General features: G+C 38.0%; 3 protein-coding genes across 6 annotated transcripts; 1 reads left to right on the forward strand and 2 right to left on the reverse strand.

Annotated features, from left to right (window-relative positions):
- Nucleotides 1-176: 176 nt before the first annotated feature.
- LOC116052124 (Fc receptor-like protein 4) lies at nt 177-3,258 on the reverse strand. Of its 2 annotated transcripts, none has more exons than XM_031302655.2 (6): nt 3,145-3,258; nt 2,817-2,861; nt 2,488-2,721; nt 2,147-2,404; nt 1,756-1,881; nt 177-409 (listed from the first exon to the last, which is right to left on the reverse strand). In XM_031302655.2, exons 1-5 carry the CDS (start codon nt 3,173-3,175, stop codon nt 1,757-1,759), a joined length of 693 nt encoding a protein of 230 aa, XP_031158515.1. In that variant the 5' UTR covers nt 3,176-3,258; the 3' UTR covers nt 177-409; nt 1,756. The 2 variants fall into 2 exon arrangements, with proteins under 2 accessions (XP_031158515.1, XP_031158516.1); XM_031302656.2 differs by having other exon boundaries at nt 1,727-1,881.
- Nucleotides 3,259-4,025: 767 nt separating this feature from the next.
- Nucleotides 4,026-16,497, reverse strand: LOC116052120. 2 transcript variants are annotated; one of them, XM_031302646.1, is made up of 7 exons: nt 16,351-16,497; nt 16,019-16,078; nt 15,393-15,656; nt 14,948-15,193; nt 6,251-6,496; nt 5,736-5,861; nt 4,026-4,453 (listed from the first exon to the last, which is right to left on the reverse strand). In XM_031302646.1, exons 1-6 carry the CDS (start codon nt 16,379-16,381, stop codon nt 5,737-5,739), a joined length of 972 nt encoding a protein of 323 aa, XP_031158506.1. In that variant the 5' UTR covers nt 16,382-16,497; the 3' UTR covers nt 4,026-4,453; nt 5,736. The 2 variants fall into 2 exon arrangements, with proteins under 2 accessions (XP_031158506.1, XP_031158507.1); XM_031302647.1 differs by having other exon boundaries at nt 5,707-5,861.
- Nucleotides 16,498-18,155: 1,658 nt separating this feature from the next.
- LOC116052119 (butyrophilin subfamily 2 member A2-like) lies at nt 18,156-23,127 on the forward strand. Of its 2 annotated transcripts, none has more exons than XM_031302644.2 (6): nt 18,156-18,259; nt 18,873-18,990; nt 19,694-20,035; nt 20,999-21,277; nt 21,355-21,471; nt 21,909-23,123. In XM_031302644.2, the coding sequence occupies exons 2-6, from the start codon at nt 18,882-18,884 to the stop codon at nt 22,436-22,438; spliced, it is 1,377 nt and encodes a 458-aa protein (XP_031158504.1). In that variant the 5' UTR covers nt 18,156-18,259; nt 18,873-18,881; the 3' UTR covers nt 22,439-23,123. The 2 variants fall into 2 exon arrangements, with proteins under 2 accessions (XP_031158504.1, XP_031158505.1); XM_031302645.2 differs by having other exon boundaries at nt 18,188-18,259; nt 21,900-23,127.

A 23,127-nucleotide genomic window follows, 5' to 3' on the forward strand; every position in this document is an offset into this window, starting at 1 on the left:
GTAGTACATTTACATACAGTTAGACATACATGTAGCTGATAGCTACTGGCCTTTTACTGTCATTAAAATGCTCTTTTACAACTTTCCGTTTCTATTCAAACATTACATCACAATATGGTGATGATGCAAATAAAACACTTTTCTGCTCTTCAAAAAAACCTTTTTTCCGTTTTTTTAGATTGTATAAAATACAAACAGAAAGTGAGACTCCCACTCCCCCACAGGGTGTGTTGATTGAGGTGCAGAGATGATGTGGTCAGTCTGCACAGGGTTTGTCAGAGTTATGGTCACAGTGGATTATTAAATGTAGACACGGCTCAAAATAAAACTGTCGTTTGCAGAGCGTCTTCATTTGACTTCTGAGAATCCTCACGTCTCGATTCAGTCACAGCACATCTGCTTCTAGACCCTTAAAAACATAAATTCATAAATCAATCAATGAAAAACAAATCTTAAAGCAGCAGATGCAAGTACCATCATTCTATTAAACATTTTGTAATTAAAAATGTATTTTCCTCTCCTAAATTGTGTTGTTGATGATGCATAATGCATTGAAAGGAGTATGATGTGGGAATGACTGAGCCCCTGACAATGTTATTGCTGCAACTTTGTTGATATTTGTGAATTATCGTGATTAGATGGTATGGGAAATGTGAACAGTATTGTTTGTTAAATTGTATAACCTGGTGTTTTGTATTCCATTTGCATTGCATTCTGTTATTCGTTTAGTTTTCTATCTACCTGCCCAGGGACTTTGGGTGGAAAATAGCAATTGTGCTAAAACCTGGTACAATGCATCTCCTCATTTTTATACAAGGTTAATGTTCAATTGTGCACTGTCCCTGTCTAAATTTCTGAGATGTGAACTACTTAAAGGACAGCACTTCCCATCCCTTTACTTTCTTCCTTTTTCAGTTTTGCAAGTGAGAATTTCAGGGGTGGTACTGTATAGACTCCTAAGACACAAAAAGTACACACATCCACCAGCAGGTGGTGCACTGGGCCCCTGGGCATAGACATATATCAATCAATCAATCAAATTTATTTATGAAGCACTTTAAAAAGTAACCAACGTTGCACAAGGTGCTGTGCAGGACAAATTAGAAATCATTTAAAACATTTACAACATCTAACATTTAAAACATGAAATAGTATCATAGTAAAAATGTTTGCACAAAAATATCAGCCTCAGCTGGGAAATGCTAAGGAGAAAAGATGGGTTTTAAGAAGAGATTTAAAATTAGACAGTGAAGAAGCCTGTCTAATAGGCGGAGGTAGGTCATTCCATATTTTTGGAGCTGCCACAGCAAAGGCTATATAAGAGACCCCAACCCCGTCTTCATAGGAACAAGACACCCAAACTCAAAGAGTTTGAATGAGTCTACTTTTTGTCAATTTGGGTCCTTTTGTGGTTGATTTGCATCTATTTTGCACCTCTTTTTTTGTCATTTTCTGGCTGTTTTGAAACTCTTTATAGTCGTTTTTGGGCTGTTTGTAGTCGGCGTGTTTGTATTTTTGGTCGTTTTTGTGGCTCTTTTCAGGCATTTGGCGTTTGTAGTTGTTTTTGTGTATGTTTTTAGTCATTTAGCATCTCTGTGTGATCGGTTTTTTAGCAACATTTTGTGAGTCAGGACCCCTGACCCCTTGGGCCTGTGCCCCAACTTTCTTCTATCCTCATTCATAGCAATAGTATACTCTAAAAACTACAACAGTATTATATTCACACCTGAGTGGACATGACTTATTGTTATTTACCTCAGAGTCTCCCACAGTGCAGTAGTCCCAGCAGCAGCAGCAGAGGAGCCATCATCACCAGGGGGAGAACGGTTCTTAAGATGAGGAACGCATCATCAGAGGACGGACAAGTCTCTGGAGGAACTGCTGAAAAGACAACAGAAAGTATCTACTGTGATGTCATGACACACAGCGGTGACTCAGTGTGTCTTTTATTTTAAGATGAGAATGAAATACATTGTTTTACTGCAGATTGGCTTCATGCACTTTATGCTGCTTCTGTGTCTATATCAGCTATAATTCTGTATTCCAGTTGGAAAGTTTGGCCAACACATTTTGCAGAAGACATGGTTGTTTTAGACGTTGTTTCCATCAATCTGCTGATCATCAAACAATTAGGATAAAAACTAACCCTTTAGTGTCTCTCTGACGGTCAGCCAACTCTCTGGTGATTCTCCAACTCCAGATATGCTGCACTTGTAGAGTCCTTCATCAGACTTGGAAACACTGTGGAGGGTCATCTCTCCTGTTGAGCTGCTACTGATGAGGTGGCCATTTTTATAGAAATCAGTTTGGAGAATGAAAGAAGCTGTCTTGTTTCCACAGCTCAGAGTCACAGCTTCTCCCTCCATCACAGGAAGAGCAGGACTCTCCAGGATCACTGAATGGTCTGATCACAAGGTGTTAGATACTTATATCATGTTAAAGTCAAGATGAATTTGACAAAATCTTGTTGTCTTAAATCAAACATACCAGTGACAGTGATGTTGACGCTGTTGCTTCTCTCCCCCCCTTCAGCCTCACACCAGTACTCTCCACTGTCTTCTAGAAAAATATTTTTAATGTAACAGGAAACATGTTTGGATGCCTGCCTACTAGTAGTTCTACATGAGAGTACTTGCCCTTTGACCCCCTCACAATGGAACGTTACAGGCTCATATTCAAAGAACTGCAGCCTGTTTGGGTCGACTCGAAGAAACACTGAATCTGACACAAAGGAAAAAAGGGTCAATTCACCAAAATCACAAGAGAACATGTGTTCCTACTTCCTTCATACTAATAAGCAACCAACTGGTACTTACAGGCTTTCTGATTAAATGCACACAGCAGGAACAACACACTGATCACTGGAGAGATAAAGAAAAAAAGAGCCAAACATCACAGAGATATGTTTATAGCTATGTTGCAGCCTTATAGCATCTATACGTTCATTGATTCCTACAGCTACTGCAGCTGTTCTTAAAGCTCAGCGTTTTGTCTGTTAAATCTCATGAATGAAACAGATAAGTCAAAGTCAAAAATAAACATTTTGCACCGGCAGTCCACAGAATTTTGTAAGAGCCTTATTAACTTCAACCTGCTTCTTTATAATTTTTGTTTTACTAAAAGGAAGACATAGTCAGTACTCACACAGTCTGATGCGGAGAGCTGTGACCTCCATGTATCTCACTGCAAGTATTGAAAGCAGGTGAGAAGTGGCACTTCCTTTGTGGCTTATTTTATGCTGTTGACGCAACACTAATTCTGTGCATTAGGTCAAAAACCTTGTCTCAGAGACAGAGCTGCTGTTGTGGTAGAAAAAACCTCAGTGGGTGGAGCCAAAGAACAAAAAACGTCATTCAGAGGCTCAGGAACTATATTTCATTATGGTTAAAACAGAGAAGTCACAACAAAACTGGGTATTTTAGATTTTACAAATGACAATTTGTTGGCAAATGGCCATTTTGTTGGCATGTGGCCATATTATACTGTAAATGGGGTAAGTTTGCACGTTCTGTGGTGGTAATGGTTCCCAAAGAGGCAAATTGCTACTGTCACACAATCATGGAACATACTTGTCAGATATCGTCTCTCAAAGGAAATACATGGGTAAGCATTGTCTTGTGAAAAAGAAAAACCTGTGCTTCTCTTGGCTCCGTGAACTCTTTCTGTTTAATTTTGAAGTTTAGTGAGGCAGATACATGAACATCTGTCTATAACAGAAATTGTGTAACTGCTACTTGTTATATTTTTTTATTAATGGCTGATTTCAAGATTGTGGCGCTTATCACAAATCTGTTTCCTTAAATACATGTAGATATACTGGAAAAACATATCAGTAGCACGATTTCCTCTATTCTTTTTTTCAATGTTTCACTTCCACAAACACACGCCTGCACACACACACACACACACACACACACACACACACACACACAGACACACACACACGATTCACAGGTCCTACTCTCCCCCCTGCAGTACATCATTCAAAGTATTAAAAAACATTTTGGACAGACAGACAGTTTATTGCGTATCCTTTATTAAAAAAGTAGTACATTTACATACAGTTAGACATACATGTAGCTGATAGCTACTGGCCTTTTACTGTCATTAAAATGCTCTTTTACAACTTTCCGTTTCTATTCAAACATTACATCACAATATGGTGATGATGCAAATAAAACACTTTTCTGCTCTTCAAAAAAACCTTTTTTCCTTTTTTTAGATTGTATAAAATACAAACAGAAAGTGAGACTCCCACTCCCCCACAGGGTGTGTTGATTGAGGTGCAGAGATGATGTGGTCAGTCTGCACAGGGTTTGTCAGAGTTATGGTCACAGTGGATTATTAAATGTAGACACGGCTCAAAATAAAACTGTCGTTTGCAGAGCGTCTTCATTTGACTTCTGAGAATCCTCACGTCTCGATTCAGTCACAGCACATCTGCTTCTAGACCCTTAAAAACATAAATTCATGAATCAATCAATGAAAAACAAGTCTTAAAGCAGCAGATGCAAGTACCATCATTCTATTAAACATTTCGTAATTAAAAATGTATTTTCATCTCCTAAATTGTATTGTTGATGATGTGGGAATGACTGAGCCCCTGACAATGTTATTGCTGCAACTTTGTTGATATTTGTGAATTATCGTGATTAGGTGGTGTGGGAAATGTGAACAGTATTGTTTGTTAAATTGTATAACCTGGTGTTTTGTATTCCATTTGCATTCTGTTATTCATTTAGTGTTCTATCTACCTGCCCAATCTCCTCATTTTTATACAAGGTTAATGTTCAATTGTGCACTGTCCCTGTCTAAATTTCTGAGATGTGAACTACTTAAAGGACAACATTTCCAATCCCTTCACTTTCTTCCTTTTTCAGTTTTGCAAGTGAGAATTTCAGGGGTGGTACTGTATAGACTCCTAAGACACAAAAAGTACACACATCCACCAGCAGGTGGTGCACTGGGCCCCTGGGCATAGACATATATCTATCAATCAATCAAATTTATTTATGAAGCACTTTAAAAAGTAACCAACGTTGCACAAGGTGCTGTGCAGGACAAATTAGAAATCATTTAAAACATTTACAACATCTAACATTTAAAACATGAAATAGTATCACAGTAAAAATGTTTGCACAAAAATATCAGCCTCAGCTGGGAAATGCCAAGGAGAAAAGATGGGTTTTAAGAAGAGATTTAAAATTAGACAGTGAAGAAGCCTGTCTAATAGGCAGAGGTAGGTCATTCCATATTTTTGGAGCTGCCACAGCAAAGGCTATATAAGAGACCCCAACCCCGTCTTCATAGGAACAAGACACCCAAACTCAAAGAGTTTGAATGAGTCTACTTTTTGTCAATTTTGGTCCTTTTGTGGTTGATTTGCATCTATTTTGCACCTCTTTTTTTGTCATTTTCTGGCTGTTTTGCATCTCTCTATAGTCGATTTTGGGCTGTTTGTAGTCGGCGTGTTTGTGTTCTTGGTCGTTTTTGTGTCTCTTTTCAGGCATTTGGCATTTGTAGTTGTTTTTGTGTATGTTTTTAGTCATTAAGCATCTCTGTGTGTTCGGTTTGTGTTTTTTAGCAACATTTTGTGAGTCAGGACCCCTGACCCCCTTGGGCCCTTGGGCCTGTGCCCCAACTTTCTTCTATCCTCATTCTTACCAATAGTATACTCTAAAAACTACAACAGTATTATATTCACACCTGAGTGGACATGACTTATTGTTATTTACCTCAGAGTCTCCCACAGTGCAGTAGTCCCAGCAGCAGCAGCAGAGGAGCCATCATCACCAGGGGGAGAACGGTTCTTAAGATGAGGAACGCATCATCAGAGGACGGACAAGTCTCTGGAGGAACTGCTGAAAAGACAACAGAAAGTATCTACTGTGATGTCATGACACACAGCGGTGACTCAGTGTGTCTTTTATTTTAAGATAAGAATGAAATACATCGTTTTACTGCAGATTGCCTTCATGCACTTTATGCTGCTTTTGTGTCTATAGCAGCTATAATTCTGTATTCCAGTTGGAAAGTTTGGCCAACACATTTTGCAGAAGACATGGTTGTTTTAGACATAGTGAACATAAAATAAGCTATTTGCAGCTAATATTAGCTAGAGAGTTAGATATCTGCTACAAAAGTATGTACAACTAACTAAATTATACCTGACACCACACTTCATCAATCTACTGATCATCAAACAATTAGGATAAAAACTAAATTGTTTTATAACCCTTTAGTGTCTCACCTCTGATAGTCAGCCAGCTCTGTGGTGATTCTCCAACTCCAGAGATGCTGCACATGTAGAGTCCATCATCAGACTTGGAAACACTGTGGAGGGTCATCTCTCCTGTTGAGCTGCTACTGATGAGGTGGCCATCTTTATAGAAATCAGCTCGGAGGTTTGAGGAAGTCATCTTGGTTCTACAGCTCAGAGTCAGAGCGTCTCCGTCCATAACAGGGAGGACTGGACTCTCCAGGATCACTGAACCAGCTGAGGAATATGTGTTTGATATTTAATATTAAACACAAGTTTGAACAAATACTGCTGTTTCAACGTAAACATACCAGTGACAGTGATGTGCACAGATATGCTTCTCTTCCCCCTTCCAGACTCACACCAGTACTCCCCGCTGTCGTCTGGAAAAGCACCTTTAATGGTGCACTACGACTCGTTCGACACCCCCCACTTCGAGAAACCACAAGTCGAACTTTCTGTTTTGATCTTCTTCAAAATGTTCCATCCAGTCAAGCCATCAAAGCCCACACATTTAAAAGAGACAGACTCATATTCAAAGAGTTGCAATCTGGTTGGAATGATCCAAAAAGCTCCATCTGACACAGAAAAAGAGATGACGTTGAGACAAAGCTACTTACCAACTTTCTGAGCGTGTGCACCCAGCTGCAGAAACACCGTCATCACTGGAGAGATCAAGTCAATCAATAATTATGCTCTATTAATTTTTGTCTCTTCTTGATTATAGATGATTATTGCCGGGAGACTGAGAAATAAAAGATGCAGCCACTGTCAGATGTAGTCAAGTCCAAACCACAAATCTATGATTTGAGACATCACAAATAAGTTACCTTCTTATTATTGCCGCAGGAATTTAAAGTATCTTAATTTTAATCAATCACATTTGATTACTTTTTATTTAGAATGATCTCTTCATCAAATGGACTTTGTAGATATCAGAAAATGGAAACAGTCAGTACAATTGTTGGGTTTCTATAAATTATAGTGTGGTCTAGACCTACTCTATCTGTAACGTGTCCTGAGATTACCTCTGTTTGATTTGACACTATAAATCAATTAAATAGAATTTTAATAAAATGTAGACAGTCAGTACTCACGCAGTCTGATGCAGAGAGCTGTGTCCTCCATGTTGTCTCACTGTTGACTGTCTAAACATCACACTGAATTGTAAAAAGCAGGTGAGAACTGGTCTTTTCCTGTGTGGCTTATTTCTGCTGTTGACGCAACTATAATTCTGTGTTTTAGATTGAAAACCTCGTCTCAGAGACAGAGCTGCTGTCGTGGTAGAAATAACCTCAGTGGTTGAGTTAAATAGCAGTGGGAGGAGCCAAAGAACAAAGACTTGCAAATGAGAAGGTCCTTTATTCTCAGACCCATAAACTATATTTCATGATGGTTGAAACAGAGAAATAAGATCACAATTGGTTATGTAAATAAATTAAGTAATGGTATTCTAAATTACACGACATTTTGTTGGCCAATTTATTGGCAAGTGGAAATATTAAACATGGGATAATACTCCCTACGTTTGTGTGTTCCATGGTGGTAATGGTTCCCAAAGAAGCAAAGAACTACTGTCACCCAATCATGAAACATACTTGCCAGGTCTCGTCTCTTAAAGGTTATAATTTCTGCTGTTGATGCCACACTTATTACGTGCTTGAGATTGAAAACCTCGTTCTTGACACAGAGCTGCTGTCGTGGTAGAAATAACCTCAGAGGTTGAGTTAAATATCAGTGCCAACGACAAAAGACTTACATATGATAACACAGATTATAAAACATTGACAGTACATGATAGACACAAGACTGATTATTCAACAGAAGAGAGGCTGTCGTCGTCAGAAGGAGGACAGCATTGGTTGACTATTGACTGTCAGGACTAATGGGAAAATAGTGTGATGTTATTGTAGAGCCACAAAGCTTCACAGACATAGGAGGCCACTGTTACGAGGCCACTGTTTGTTTCACATCTTCTATCAGCAGTCAATGCTGGTTTTCTTTTAACCGTGACCACAATCTTACCCTTATCCTTACCCTTACCCTAACCTAACATCGTTGGGCTGGTTAGTCCACTGCTTTGGTGCAGACTGAAATATCGTAACAGGTATTGGATGGACTGACCTTACATCATGTACTAACATTCATGGTTACCAGATAACAAATTCTAGACTTTTGTGATCCCCTGACTTTTCATCTAGCGCCACCATGAGTTTTATATATATGGTTATTAATGAAACGTCTTCACAACTATTAGGTGGATTGCCATTACATTTTGTATTTTGTACGGTTCTATTCAGAACCTTATTGTTAAGCTAATTTAATAGTCTGTAAATACTTTATTTTTTACATTATATAGGTGTTTACTAGAGCAAAAATGAAAAAGCTACAGTTGGCATTTAATGATCCATCCATCCATCCATCTTCTTCCGCTTATCCGGTAACGGGTCGCGGGGGTAGCAGCTCCAGCAGGGGACCCCAAACTTCCCTTTCCCGAGCCACATTAACCAGCTCCGACTGGGGGATCCCGAGGCGTTCCCAGGCCAGGTTGGAGATATAATCCCTCCACCTAGTCCTGGGTCTTCCCCGAGGCCTCCTCCCAGCTGGACGTGCCTGGAAAACCTCCATCATTTAATGATGCATTCAGAATTTTGCTCAACCTCCCAAGATGGACAAGTCATATGTTAGTGACAAATAATGTTTCTACCTGTCATACTATGTTGAGGGTTTCTATGTATGTGTATGTTGATTAATTAATTCAAAACGTAAATGCAATCATAATGGCCTTAACTTGGGTGACACAAGGTATTCCTTTTGTTTTTGGAAACATTGGAACAAATGTCTGTGTTTAAATATCTGTGGTTTTGTGAACTGCCATGATTGTCTCTGTACTGTTTTCCTCTATTGCATATATTTTATTTTATTATTTTTTATACTGATATGGACATTCAATTGACTCCTAACCCACCATTTTCTAAGGATTGTTTGGATTTGATTAGATTTTTTACAAATGGTCATGAGACTGTATTGAATCCATGTTATGAAAGAATATTTGATGAGGGCTGTCTATACATTGCCACTAGCAAAAGTGATCCATTTGGGGGCAGCATAGAGCTATGAACAGTCAGTTTGATTTCATGGATTTGAATGTTTAGGTATTTGAAAGGTACAAATGTGATCTGTGAGGTAATATCTAAAGAACAAAAAAAAAAAATGCAACATTTGTTGTTTTTTGACATAGTTCATATATTATTAATTTTGAATCAATACAATGTTTACTGTCTTTATAAATATACCATACTGTCTTTACCCATGTTTGCCATAGTTGTCCTACAAGCTCTTTTTTTAGCTTTATTTAATACAGACCTACTATCAGCTACTTACTAAAGCCCCCTGAGGTGATGTGTGATTTGTGATATTGGGCTATATAAATAAACCCAAATTGACTATCAGGACATTATATTCAACATTTGATTTGAGAAAACTATGCCCAGCATCAGCCAAATCAGGGACACACAATTAAGGTCAAAATAATTTATAAATATATTCTAATATTTATGGTTTTCATTTTAACAGAACACATCTGGTGGCTATTAGAATGCATGCTTATTCTTGTTTTCCTTTTGTACAATTGGACACCTTTAATTGATTTATGATCAAATTGTCTAATTTAACTGTATTTATTCCTAAAGGTAATGTCCTGATGTCTAAAACTGCCAATAACAATTTAGATCATGCATTGAAAGTAATTGTATCACTTCTCAGTGTGAATGTCAATATACCTTTCTGGTCAAATATATTTATTTGCATTTTAGGCCTTTATTTGTGACAGGACATCTTAGACATGAAAAGGGAGGGAGAGGGGGAATGACATGCAGCAAAGGGCCGCAGGTCGGAATCGAACCCATGGCCGCTGTGTCGAGGACTGAGCCTCTGTACATGAGCGCACGCTCTAACAGGTGAGCTACCCAGGCACCCCAAACAGATATTATTATGTTAGCAGCTGACCACAGTATATTACAATCTGCAGCTGCTCTGTTCTTGTGAGTTTTACATGAACAAACAAACAGAACAGGTAGAACAATGTGGTTTAACTGTTGCACACTGATGCCTTTAAAGAATCAGAAAAATTAAAATAGACAATTAAATAGACACTGATGCTGTGAGTTAGCTAAAGCTCTCCGATGATGTTGAAAAAGGTCTTTGTAAGTCATTTCTACTTTATAACAAGCCACACATGGTCATTTAATAAGAATCAACCGATTTACTCTCTTTACAAATATATATAACCTGCAACATATTTAATTGTTTCTCTATGTATTTCTTTTAAGAATAAAAATATGTTATTATCTTTTGTCATGGACATACATAACTTCTAAAAGTATGTTCTTGAATGTATTCGAAATTAAAACAGAGGTGATTAAAAATGTAACATATTCTGTTTGTAATATTACAAAAACATCTGTACTCATTAAAGACTCCTGCATTAATGTAACAGTTCTGTGTGGTTGTATGACCTGCACACACACAGAGCTTTGAAAAGCCTCGCCTTCATTCTTCAGTCTCTGCTCTCAGTATCCTGCAAGACACACAAGAGACAGAGAATATAGCTATCAGGATGTTTAGCCTCCTAATCTCCAATAAAAACACATTTTAGTCAAATGTTTCCAGCAAAGCAAGAGTCAAAACACAAATCACATTCCAGTTCAGTTGTATTACCTTTTCATGGTGGCCTGGTTGTCAAGCTGTCTTCACCTTATGGTATAGTAAAGAGGGGTAAAGTCATCATCTGACAGAGAGAAAATTTCAGACATCCTGAGATACGTAAGTGCACGATTGAACAATGTTTTTTATTAATACACACATCCATAGGCCGGAAGAACCATCCGTTATCATGGCTAGGCCTGCTTCCTAAATGTGTAGTACGACAAGGCTTACTTATTGGCCCATTGCATTTTCTATAAACTACTTTGACAAAACATACATGGCTTTGCTTGTGTTTTAAAATCATTATTATGCAGATGATACCCAACCAGTGGTGGAAGAAGTATCCAGATCCTTTACTTAAGTACAATTACTAATACCACACTGTAAAAATACTCTGTTAAAAGTAAAAATCCTGCATTGAAAATGTTACTTAAAGGTGCAATATGTAATACTGACAGCTAGTGTTTAAAATAGTTACTGCAGTACAAATTCAAAATACTGGAGAGAGTTGTCTTCCCCGGCCCCTCCTCCCCAGACTCGAAGTTCACATTGGTTGCCAGGATGAGACCGCAGATTTCACAACAATGTTGCTAGACTTACTTGTCTCACATAGCCAGACATTACTTAACAGCACATTGGAGTAGCTAACGTTAACGTGGCTATATTGACAGTCATAAAAGCCGGTGCTCACTCTGAGCTCTGTACCCAACTGACAGACACACTTCCTCCGCTTAGATTTACTGTGGGAACCGCTAAAAGTAACACTAACGTTAGCTACCTTGCCATCCTCGCCACCCGACTGAACACACTTTATTGGCTTAGAATTACGGCAACAATCGCTATACACCCTGCAAACTCCGGGTCCTCTCTTCCCGGTCTTCTCTTCCTAATTTACAGCCCCCCTTTCTTGGCTTAAAATAACTCACCGTTGTCGGCTATGGCAGCTGAACAGGCTACACCTTGTGATCAGCCGTGGCCCGCTTGCCTGGTCCTTCGGTAACGTTAGCAGTTAGGCGGTGTTAGCCAGGACCAGTCGGGATCACTTTAATGGCTGTGTCATGTGAGAAACATGCCGGATTTTTTTAGGTTGGTACTCCATCTCCCCGTTTGTTTGTTTGCTGCTTCCATGGCTATACTAACGTTACAGCTGTAGCACGCTGGGTTTACGTTTTCACAGGTATATCTGGCAACCCGGACTGGCTGTCAAACTGGGCAATTGATACCAACACACAGGCCAAAACACATTCCATCACGGAACGGAAATCTCAAAATGAGAAAATACTAGCAATAGCATTGTTGTCAGAAAATATAATATTTCACCTTAGCATGTTTCTTTAATATCTGATGATGCATTGAGGTCATTTTTGGATTTATTACAGTAAATATATTACATATTGGACCTTTAAGTAAAAGTATGTCAGTATCATCAGGAAATGTACTTAAAGTATTACAAGTAAAAGTATTCAATGCAGAAAAATCCCCCCATTTTAGAAACTGGAAAGGATCCAAACAGTTGTGTTTAATGGTCTAATCAATTAAGCTGTACTTGTAGGCTAGTTTCATTTTAGTATAAAACATCAGATTTTATAAACTACATGTGTTTTGTGAACAAAAATCTTAATCTGTCAGGTAACTAGTAACTAAAACTGTCAGATTAATGTAGTGGAGTAAAAAGTACAATATATTTCTCTCTGAAATGTAGCGGAGTAGAAGTAGAAAGAAAAGACTCAAGTAAAGTACAAGTACCTCAAATTTGTACCTCAAAGTAATGTCTTGAGTAAATGTACTTAGTAACATTCCACCACTGTACCCAACTTAATATCTGTGTTGAACAAGCACAAAATCCACTCCATGACTGCCTTGGTACAGCTAAAGAAGATAATAAAACTGATACTGTTTGACCCTTTACTTAACATTATTGGAATGAAATACTTCTTTGGTCATTTGATCTTGACAAAACAAGTCAACATCTGCAATATCTTGTCATTAGACGTGCATATTTGAGTGACATCTTAGTTTAAAAAAAAAAAACATGTATCAGGGAGAAATAAATGTGTCCACATTTACACATGTACATGCGTCATATCATTACTGGCCCCATTGTGTATTTATATATACTGGCCCCCTTCACTTCACTACCCACACAACTCATGGGGCTGCGAGGTGGCTTTAAGTACCTGGCGTCCTGATAAAAATAAATCTAACACCTGCATTGTCGTCTAGTGTTTTCATAGTGGTTTCTTGACTCGCGACCATATATACATATGACTGTACAGCCATCACCAGAGCTGCTACACAGTGAGCTGAGGGGCCAATCTACCTGTTTCTGGCTGTGGGTTTCTCGTGTAGTTATAGTCTGAGATGCTAAAATAAGAACCTCTCACCATCACTAGGGCCGAAAGCTCCAGAAACAGACACTGTCTTAGACAGTTTAAACACAAATACACTTTAAAAATATACTATAAATGACAGATTAGTAATGCATTGGTTCTCAAGATTTCTAGTTGTGACACAAAAGTAATGTCTGTTCACAAGCACTGAAGCAAACTTTAGTCTAAAGGAAGGTTAACTTTAATACTAATATAATATAATAATTTAATTGTCTAAGCTTTCTTTTAAAGGGTTAACATGTTGCATTCTGTGTTTCTCAGTGTCAAGTTAATTACCTCTCTCCCTTCTGGGTTTTGTGACGACACCATATGTTGCCTGGGACGGGACAGCTACATTGGCCTCTTCAGGCACTGAAACATAATAACGTAGCAGGTAGGTATATAGGCAGATAATTATTACATATTACATTTGACTGAAAACTCGTACACAGATAGCTTATCTACATATCATTATATAAGTATATCCCTTTAAATATTATTAGTAGTTGGAACAAAAAAAGATTCGAAAGTAGAAAAATGTGTTGCATACTCTGGCTACGTATGCATTTCCCTTTTATTCAGGTGATGTTTCCGCCTTCATGCCTTCTTCAAAATGGACAATCAAGATGACTACAACTTGTGATGTGCATTACATTTCTTTTCATTTTAAATAATTAATAGATAATAAGATATATAAAGGTAGGGTTAATATCTCAGCCCACCTTCATTCCTGGGATAATTTCCATAATGACAAAATACACATTTATATAGTTATGTTAAAAGGAGGTTGGTTCCTCACCTGTTCGTAGCGATGGTAAAGGCTGGAAGGACGAAGGAGACATTAGGGTATCTGTTTGAATGGAAAAAAGCACTTTTTAGCACACTTTGCATTATCTTTATTTCAACCCTGTCTCTCAAAAAAATGTGTTCCCATACAACTAAACTTTGTACCAGTGACAGGCGCACGTTCTGAAACGGTTTCAGTTTCAAACGTGGTTATCGCTGTGAATTAAAACAATGTACTTGGTTAGGTATAGGGAACAAAATCATGGGTTGGCTTTTGGGTTTACACGTGACCCAACCAGCTCTATCTTAGGTACAAGTCCTGTGTTTATGTGACCAATCCATGACCCTGGCGTCTACGGAAACTTTGAAAACGTTTAAGTGAATAGGAACGTAATTTTAGGAGAGAAGGCAGCCTGATTTTTATTCTCCGTACCTCTGTTGATTGTTTGATGTTTCCTATATTGCAGTAATCCCACCAACAGCAGCAAAGCCACCAAGAAAACAGCGACACCGACGCAGAGCAGCAGCAAGAGCTGAGGGCCATGATGAGGGGGAGGTTCAGAGGTAGAATCAGGCTCTTCATCAGCTGCTGGAGAGACAATACAATGTGCTGCATAAGAGACATGATCCTAATGCTGTGTACTTAAAAATATTCTATACAATGTCTATGTCCATTCCTTAATTAACGTTCAACAGTTGTCAAAGAGCAGGTTGAAATCAGTAACACGTTGTCATTTGTAATACTTCAATCAAGTTTTAAAACATGAAACTTGACACGAGGTACACATAATCTTTTGATTTATTTTGAAACTGTGTTATGTCATACCTCTGACAGCCAGCCAGCTCTCTGGTGAGTCTCCAACTCCAGAGATTCTGCACTTGTAGAGTCCTTTGAAAGACTTGGAAACATTATGGATGGTCATGATTCCTGTAGAACTCTTCTCCATGAAGTGACCATCTTTAAAGAATTGAGTGGTGAGATTGGTGGATGTCTGCTTCTGTCTGCAGCTCAGAGTCACAGCTTCCCCCTCCATCACAGTAAGGACAGGACTATCCAGGATCACAGAGCCAGCTAAACAACATATGTTTGAAGAAATATGCTAATTACACAGTTTGAAAGCCTATGCATGGAACAAAGCTGGCCAGTATGGTGGAAGTTTCCTAGTTATTACTACTTTAAAAATATATTGACCAGAGAACTGAGATGTGCACGGACTAAAATGTGAAGACCTTGCGTACTTAGTATTTACTATTGCTTAGTATTTGCATACCATTGACTGTGATGTTGACAGTGTTGCTTTTCTTTACTCCCATTTCACACCAGTATTCTCCACTGTCAGACGCTGGAAAGGCATTATTAATTTTGCAGGGTTCTGTCGATGTCGACCAGGTAGAAGAACATATTTTAATAACTCCTTGAATCTTCCTCATCACTCTCCATCCAGTCAGTCCCTCCAGTCCCTCACAGCTGACAACTATGGACTCATATTCAAAGTGCTGCTGTCTGTTTGGAACAACCTGAGGAAAATATGCATCTAAGACAGAGACACAAAGAATGAGATTATTAAAGCAAACATGTTTCAATGAAATGTGTCCTCTTTCAACTTAATAATTTGAAATTCAAGTCAACAGCGTTAACATTGTCACAAAGAGCCCTATGACTCTTCAAATGTTTTGGAAGTCATCCTCAAATGCAAATCTTGGCTCATGAAGTACAACATGACAGAATAAATCTATGTTTGTACTAGTTTATTACGGTATGTTATTTGAATGCATAATAGTTTTAAGGTATTACCACTTAGGATACAGAATATGAGATATTTAAAGCCTATTTGGGATGTTGTTAAAACTACAGCAAATACACATATTAAAGTTTGATTGATAAACTGCTACTTACCAGCTTTTTGAGAATAATTGTAGTCAACTTGTGCGACCAGCAGCAACAACATAGTCATCACTGCAGAGACCAGAGAGCCGTTAATGTATTAGTTTAACATATATAACACAAGGATTACATGTAAATGTAATATTTTCTCAATTATCAGTGAGCTGATTACAAATCTCTGAATTACCTGTGCTTAAATCTGCCAACTTAAATTCAAAATATATCACTGTATTTTGGATCATTCACATACATTTTCCCCTAAAGAAACTATTCATCTGAACATGTTATTTGACAATGATTGTCTCAATATCTTTCTGTGGACATTAAACAGTCTCAGTACTCACACAGTCTGATGCAGAGAGATGTAACCTCCATGTTGTCTTGCTGTTGCAGTCTGATGTTCAGTCAGTCACACTGAATTATAAATATCATGCAAGTCAGACCCTCCTCTTCCTGCCTGTTTCTCTTCTGGTGAGGAAACAGCAGGCTTGAGGTTTCTGACAGACAGAGCTGCTCTCAGTTTAAAATAAGAAGAACCTGATTTTAGAGCTTATAATTGGTGAACAGAAAAATATTCATTATAAATGTCTTTTGTGACGAGCTGACTTTTTTTAAGCGTCACCACGTACAAACACTATCAGGACATTTTATTGGACATCTTGTTATTTTTAGGCCTGTAGTCAAAAAAAATCATACTAATAGATACTACCAATAAGCCATAATAATAATTACCATCATTATTAGATATTCTCCTTTGAATTGGTTTGGTCTATTCGGACAGGTTCATGTTTGAGGGTACTTTAAATTAAAAAAGAAAAACAAAACATATTGTATGAAGCTAAAATATTTTCTCTCCTCTCATTTACTTTTCCCCCCAGCACCTTTACTCTCTGTACCCGCTTTTACACTCTTTTTGTCTCTCTCTCTCTCTTTCTCTCTCACACACACATTGATCATGATCTAGTCAACTTTTTGACTTAAGGGCGATAGGCTCTACATCCTGAGATTGTTTTATTTTCTCACATTCACACTTATTATTTAGATGGAGATTTAAAAAACGCTCTCTTGGAGCATAAAGTTTAATGAGGACGTATTGTCCTGAATGGTATCTCTGTATTATACTGTAGATATAGTATGTATGCCTCAGCTTAGACTGCAGCCAAGACCTCCATCTAGTGGAAGGTTTTGTCAACTGCATGATTTGCAGTAGACCTGAGAAATACATTTGACTTCATTGATTGATATGTGGTCAGCTCATGGAAATCCATTTTATTTCTATAGGTCAGCTACTGTAAAGACAAACATAATAGATAATATTTCCATATATTTTATTTTTCAACCAATTTTTTAATCAAGAATTTGACTCTCTAGCAACTACTGTTGGTTTACTGTGGTTAAACGTTCACCTCTTCTCATCAAATATTTTTACACATTTAGACTTTAGAAAGTGACAACTCTCTCAGGTAGGCGGCTATTCTTTCTAATGTTAATACAGTAGTGTTAATCAAGTCTCACTCTGCCCTTTGCAGCAAATCAGCACCAAATACATGTTTATGCCGCTTTGACAAAGACATCTGTTGTTAACAATTTCTACTGACACAACTTCCTTGTTCCACCCACTGGATGACTTGTTACTGTAGTATTTTATACAACTACCAACTACAGCAGATAGCAGGTTCAAAGTTCAGTTTGAACTGTAAAAGCAGGTCATGCAGAAACAGGCTGTAAGAAAACAAAAGTATAACACATGGACACACACACACACACACACACACACACACGTTATCAATATATTAGACCAATCCTGACATTTCATATCAGTTAGTATCTCTTATTTGATGCGAAGAATGGCTATGATTTTAATACTTAGTTGACAGTATGCAAACACTAACATTAAATGTGACTGGTAAAGTAAGCTTTGTTTTCTTTCTCCCTTTTTTCTAGAAATGTGATCTTGTATTCATTTGTAACATTCTGTTTATCATTTACAGTTTGTATCAATACAAGATCTCAATAATTTTATTGAACAGTGTTTTAGGCTTAAAGCAAATAGACATGCAGATGTAAACATTGTGCATGCAGTCTAAACCTCTAAAAGCCACACATTCATTTGAGTTTATTGGAAAGGAACTATAAAGCTATAACACATGTTATCTCTTTACAGACGGGGTGGGGTGAAAGTACACATGGTTTTTTTCATGCTATTTTATTCCAGACTTTGACCGTGCAGCTACTCTGACATACTTGACAAAGGTAGGACATTTTAGATGAAAGACTTATTCTTGGCTTAATTTTTCATCATGCCATTAATGTAATTAAAGTATTGCCAGTTTCTGGATTGAAAGTCAAATTGCTATCTTCTCCTGCAATCTTTTTCATATATCTCCGTGGGTTTTGTAGCACTGATTAGTTGCTTATAACACAAGAAATGAGGTGGACGTCTGTTGTTGTGAACATTATGAACCCGCATATGGAACAGCAAATGTAATTTATGAAAAGACAAAACATGACTGTATAATGAATACATTGAGCCGATGACAATAAAATAAAATGTATCAAGAATCCAATCATAGCAATGTACCTTGTGTTTCTACATAGTTAACCTCCTGAAAATCCATTCGGTCTAACTTTCCTCTTTTATTAACTACAATGATTAACTTTGTTTTATTTGAGTTAATGATAACATGTTTAATCACAATCTTCAGTTTAAAAACCACCATTGTGTTGACTTAAAGTCTGAACCATTTGTACGATTACACTGCCCACAGTTATATCAGACTTCTCAGAGTGATACAGAGTGTTTTGAGAGATATTTTAGATTTAATTGGTCTGACATACTTTACTGTTGACTTATTTTAATTTTCAGAACTGCAGGATGATTCACATGAAGGACAGACTCCTCTTGGAACCTCAGCTCAGTGTCTTCAGTGCATTGGTCTTGCATCACACTGTGGTCCTCCTCCTCCTAATACACTCTGGTGGAGGTAAATTAAACACAAACATATGGTAAATCATGATTAGACTTCAGATATATCAAAAAACATACCGTAACATAATGGTCATTAAAGGCTAGACAACTACAAAAAACACCCAATACAATACATTTTACAACCCAATAAAACACAAATGCACTTAGTGGTTTTACTGCCATAGCCTTACTTGGTTTGAAATGACCAGAAACTAATGGTCGTGATACCTACAGGAAATAGCCATAGGATGGCTGGGTCATAAAACACAGGGCTTTCAACCTGGGGAGCGAAGTTCATGTCCTGGGGAAAGTATAAGATTTTAACCTAGGAAAGTGTTTTAATCCAAACCACCATCTTTTTTCTCTTCTTATTTCTTAAATAGTCGTTTTGGAGCCTAAAATTAACTCTCTGCTGCAAGATGCTCACTTTTTGTCAGCTTAACTTAACTGTAATGTCCACTGAAACAACTAGCAGCTCACAGTGCCCTGTACCCGGCTCACAGTCACATTTTGTCGGCTAAATTTAACTGTAGAGACAGCTAAGCTCAACTGTCATTTTGACCCATCGTCACGTGACCAGCTGGCGGTCTACTAATTTCGTAGGATATCTTACGAATGGGTGTCCATAAGTTTTGTACAATATCATACAAACCTGTCATGGGTATGCATTGAATGATATGTAGGAGTTGGATAATAAACATATGCTTTTTTTTCCTTAGGTCAGTCTCAGGTGATTGGTACATCTCAGCCAATAGTGGCAAAGGTTGGTGATGACATAACTTTGCCATGCCACCTGGAAACTGTTGGGGATGCTACTGACCTGACTGTGGAGTGGGCGAGACCTGACCTAGAGCCCAGATTTGTCTATTTGAGACGAGACGGCGTGGAGCTTCAGCTTGAGGAGCATCCATTGTACATGGGGAGAACATCACTGTCCACCAAGAAACTTACATGTGGAGATATTTCTCTTAAACTCTCCAAAGTAAAACTCTCTGATGCAGGAACCTACAAATGCCTTGTTCCAAAATCTGGTACAGAATCTGTTGTCGAGCTTACTGTAGGTAAGTTGGCATGAATCCATTGTGCACTTAAAGTGGCTATATCTAACTTTCAGTTTGTGTTGATTCTAGCGGTCACTTTGCACAAAAGCTGTAGTGTTTTTAGCACACCGGCTGTCGTAAAGGTCTTTTCTTCACGGAGCTTCATTGCCAACTGTATTCCTGATTCACAGTTACCAGGGGGTTATGGAGTCGCGATGAATATTTCGCTCAGACAGAAAATCATTAATTTACAATAACAGAATACGTTACACATGCACCGTCGCATTTCAAGTGTTGCATACGGTAACTTAGCCTGGATGCATCCTTGGCTAAACTGGGTATCACTGTCAATGTGTTACGAGCCAAAGCATTAAGAGTTTGTTGTAGCAACCAATGTATATAATAACTTAGATTAATAAAGCGCATTTCATGAAAACCACGGACGCTAGAGGCTGCTAGCGTACAACCACATTGATGGCATATGTACACGGGTACGTGTAAACAAACACTTTTCTGAAAACTGACAGCTGTGCACAATGTTAGTTTTGAAAACGTAGAGGTTGAAATGTCCGTTTATGAAAATAGCCGGCCACATGTAAACGTAGCGTAAATCTGATGCTGGCAGATATTTTGGTACTGTTCATGGGCTGACCAGAAGGGCACCCACAGGGACATTTGGGTTGAACAAAAAAGCATTTGGGCTAGTCAAAATGGATAATTGGATGGACTAAAACAGAGGTACTTGGGACAAACACATGGGCACTTGGAATGACCATGGGAGGGCATTTAGGCCAACCAGGGGACATTTGAGCTGAGCAGAATGGCATTTAGGCTGACCAAAGGCACACAAAGACAAACAGAGGGGACCAGAAGTACATTTGGATTCACAGTACTGGCAGTACTTGGGCTGTTACATTAGGGAAACATTAGGCATTATTAATCAGCTGTGACAACTTTATATTCAAACTATTTCTACTTTTTTAGGTTCTGTCTCCTCACCTGACATAAAGATATCCAAAGTCAGCAATGGTGTGGTTCTACAGTGTGAGTCTAAAGGCTGGTATCCAGAGCCTGAGGTGTTGTGGCTGGACGGTGAGGGAAACCTCCTCTCTGCTGGACCTACAGAGACAGTCAGAGGTCCTGATGATCTCTATACTGTCAGCAGCAGAGTGACTGTGGAGAAGAGACACAGCAACAGCTTCAGCTGTAGAGTCCAGCAGAAGAACATCAACCAGACCAGAGAGACAACTATCCATCTTCCAGGTAGAAAAACACATTGATGCTATTACTTTGTCAGAGACAGTATTGTTGTATTTACACATCTATTGTGTTCATTTTAGATGATTTCTTCATGGAGCAGTCTAATTCTGCTGTTCGCATCACCATCTGCTTGGCTGTCTGCTTCATGTCTGTCATGGCAGTCTTTGTTTTGTGGAAATGTGGACCACACCAAATCAGTAAGTTAAAACTTCACTTTTCTTCTTTACAAATCTGAAGTTACTCTCACATTTATTTGATGGCTATTTTGACATTGACAGTGAACGGCTAAGAAGGGCTGAGAACCACCCGACGGGATCTTAGCCATAGCGTCATCCATTGCAATCATGGAACATCCAACTTGTTGGCTGTTATCCCACTCATACCTTACTCATTTGAATTTAATAATTTCACTCTACAGTTTTTCCACAATTTTTCACCAATCAGAGTATAGAAATATAACTGGCCACTGTATGATGATCAATAGAAAATATATATTAATTAAGTAATATAAAAACATGTAATTTGACTAGATTTTCCACCAAATGTTGTGTCACATTTGGGAATTAAATGCTAGATAATTCTGCAAGAGAGGTTTGAACGTCAAACTAAACACCCATCTCTTCTGTTCACATAGAAACCACAAACGGCAGCACAGAACTTCAGCATCTGGTGGAGGGAGATAAAAGGACTCAGTTGGACATGAAAGAGGAAAAACTTGATGAGGACTTACAGAAGAATGAGGGAGATTTGAAACATGTACAACAGGTGATTCAAATATTGATGAACCAGAGAGACAAACTGAACTCACTACTGGATGAGGACAGGACACAGAGAGAGAAGAACAACGAGAAGCTGAAGAACCTCCCCAAAACAGACACAGGTAAAAAAATGGAAAAGCGTGTAAAGACCAGAGAGGATCTGGACAGGAGAGAGAAAGAACATGATGAACTGTTATGGAACACAGGGGAGTTACAGAAGACAGCAGAGCAGATTATTACTATAATGACAGAAAGGAAAGAGAAACTAGAGAGAGATAAGGAGAAAATAAATGAACACCTGAAAGAGACAGAGAGACAGAGAGAAGAGACTCAGAAGAAACTTCAGTTAGAGCAGCAAGTGAGAGAAGAGGAAAAAAATAATCCATCCTCCAATGATGATAAATGAAGAATTACGTATTCATATTAGATCCACAGTGTTGTCAATCTACCTGATCATTCCAAACCAGCTGTGACCACAGTGAAGTTTGTCAGTCTATTCTTTGCTCACTTCCTCCAGGTCAAGTCACTAAAGAACCATTCACATTTGACATCATTAAAATGAACGAAGCAGGGTGCTGCATTAACTTGAATTTCAGAAATCATTTTTTTCTCATCATTGTCTTGCATAATGTTGCATTCTTTTTAAAAGATTGTACTATATTATTCTTTTGCTGTATTTGCTGTAAAATTCATGTTAGGCTGTACTTCACTGACATAAATAATACTCACTGACATAAATAATACTGTGATTAAATAATCCTGAAAATGTATGATAGATATCAGCATCACCAATTATTTTATTAATGGTTAAAGTTTAAATACAAATTTATAGTAGGCATATTTTTATTTAATTTTACCCAGATTTGATCTTTTGTCCCAATTTACTGATTGTGCTGTTGTGTTTACTTCAGGTTAGACAGTAACAGTCATCCCACAATCAGTTTCTCCTAACACTCCTAAAACCAGAACGTTGTTTTTCTTGCAGTCATTGATGTTTTATAGCTGAGAAATACAGATGTGTTTTTGATAACAACTGTACATGACAAATAAATGAACATTTTCTAGTCCATCTAATGAAGGCTGTCACATTTGTTT

This window comes from Sander lucioperca, chromosome 17, assembly GCF_008315115.2.
Source record: "Sander lucioperca isolate FBNREF2018 chromosome 17, SLUC_FBN_1.2, whole genome shotgun sequence".
Taxonomy (NCBI): Eukaryota; Metazoa; Chordata; class Actinopteri; order Perciformes; family Percidae; genus Sander; species Sander lucioperca.

Bases quoted from the DNA above. Each gene is read 5' to 3' on its own strand.
- LOC116052119 (XM_031302645.2), top strand. From the start codon at position 18,882: ATGATTCACATGAAGGACAGACTCCTCTTGGAACCTCAGCTCAGTGTC. The intron at 20,036-20,998 runs GTAAGTTGGCAT...CTACTTTTTTAG, and splicing joins TGTTGTCGAGCTTACTGTAG to GTTCTGTCTCCTCACCTGAC. The intron at 21,472-21,899 runs GTAAGTTAAAAC...CCATCTCTTCTG, and splicing joins ATGTGGACCACACCAAATCA to TTCACATAGAAACCACAAAC.
- LOC116052120 (XM_031302646.1), bottom strand. From the start codon at position 16,381: ATGGAGGTTACATCTCTCTGCATCAGACTGT. The intron at 6,497-14,947 runs GTATGACATAAC...CATATTCCTCAG, and splicing joins GAGCTGGCTGGCTGTCAGAG to CTGGTTCAGTGATCCTGGAG. The intron at 5,862-6,250 runs GTGAGACACTAA...TTGTCTTTTCAG, and splicing joins GAGCTGGCTGACTATCAGAG to CAGTTCCTCCAGAGACTTGT.
- LOC116052124 (XM_031302655.2), bottom strand. From the start codon at position 3,175: ATGGAGGTCACAGCTCTCCGCATCAGACTGT. The intron at 2,862-3,144 runs GTGAGTACTGAC...TTATCTCTCCAG, and splicing joins AGCTCTCCGCATCAGACTGT to TGATCAGTGTGTTGTTCCTG. The intron at 1,882-2,146 runs GTTAGTTTTTAT...TTGTCTTTTCAG, and splicing joins CGTCAGAGAGACACTAAAGG to CAGTTCCTCCAGAGACTTGT.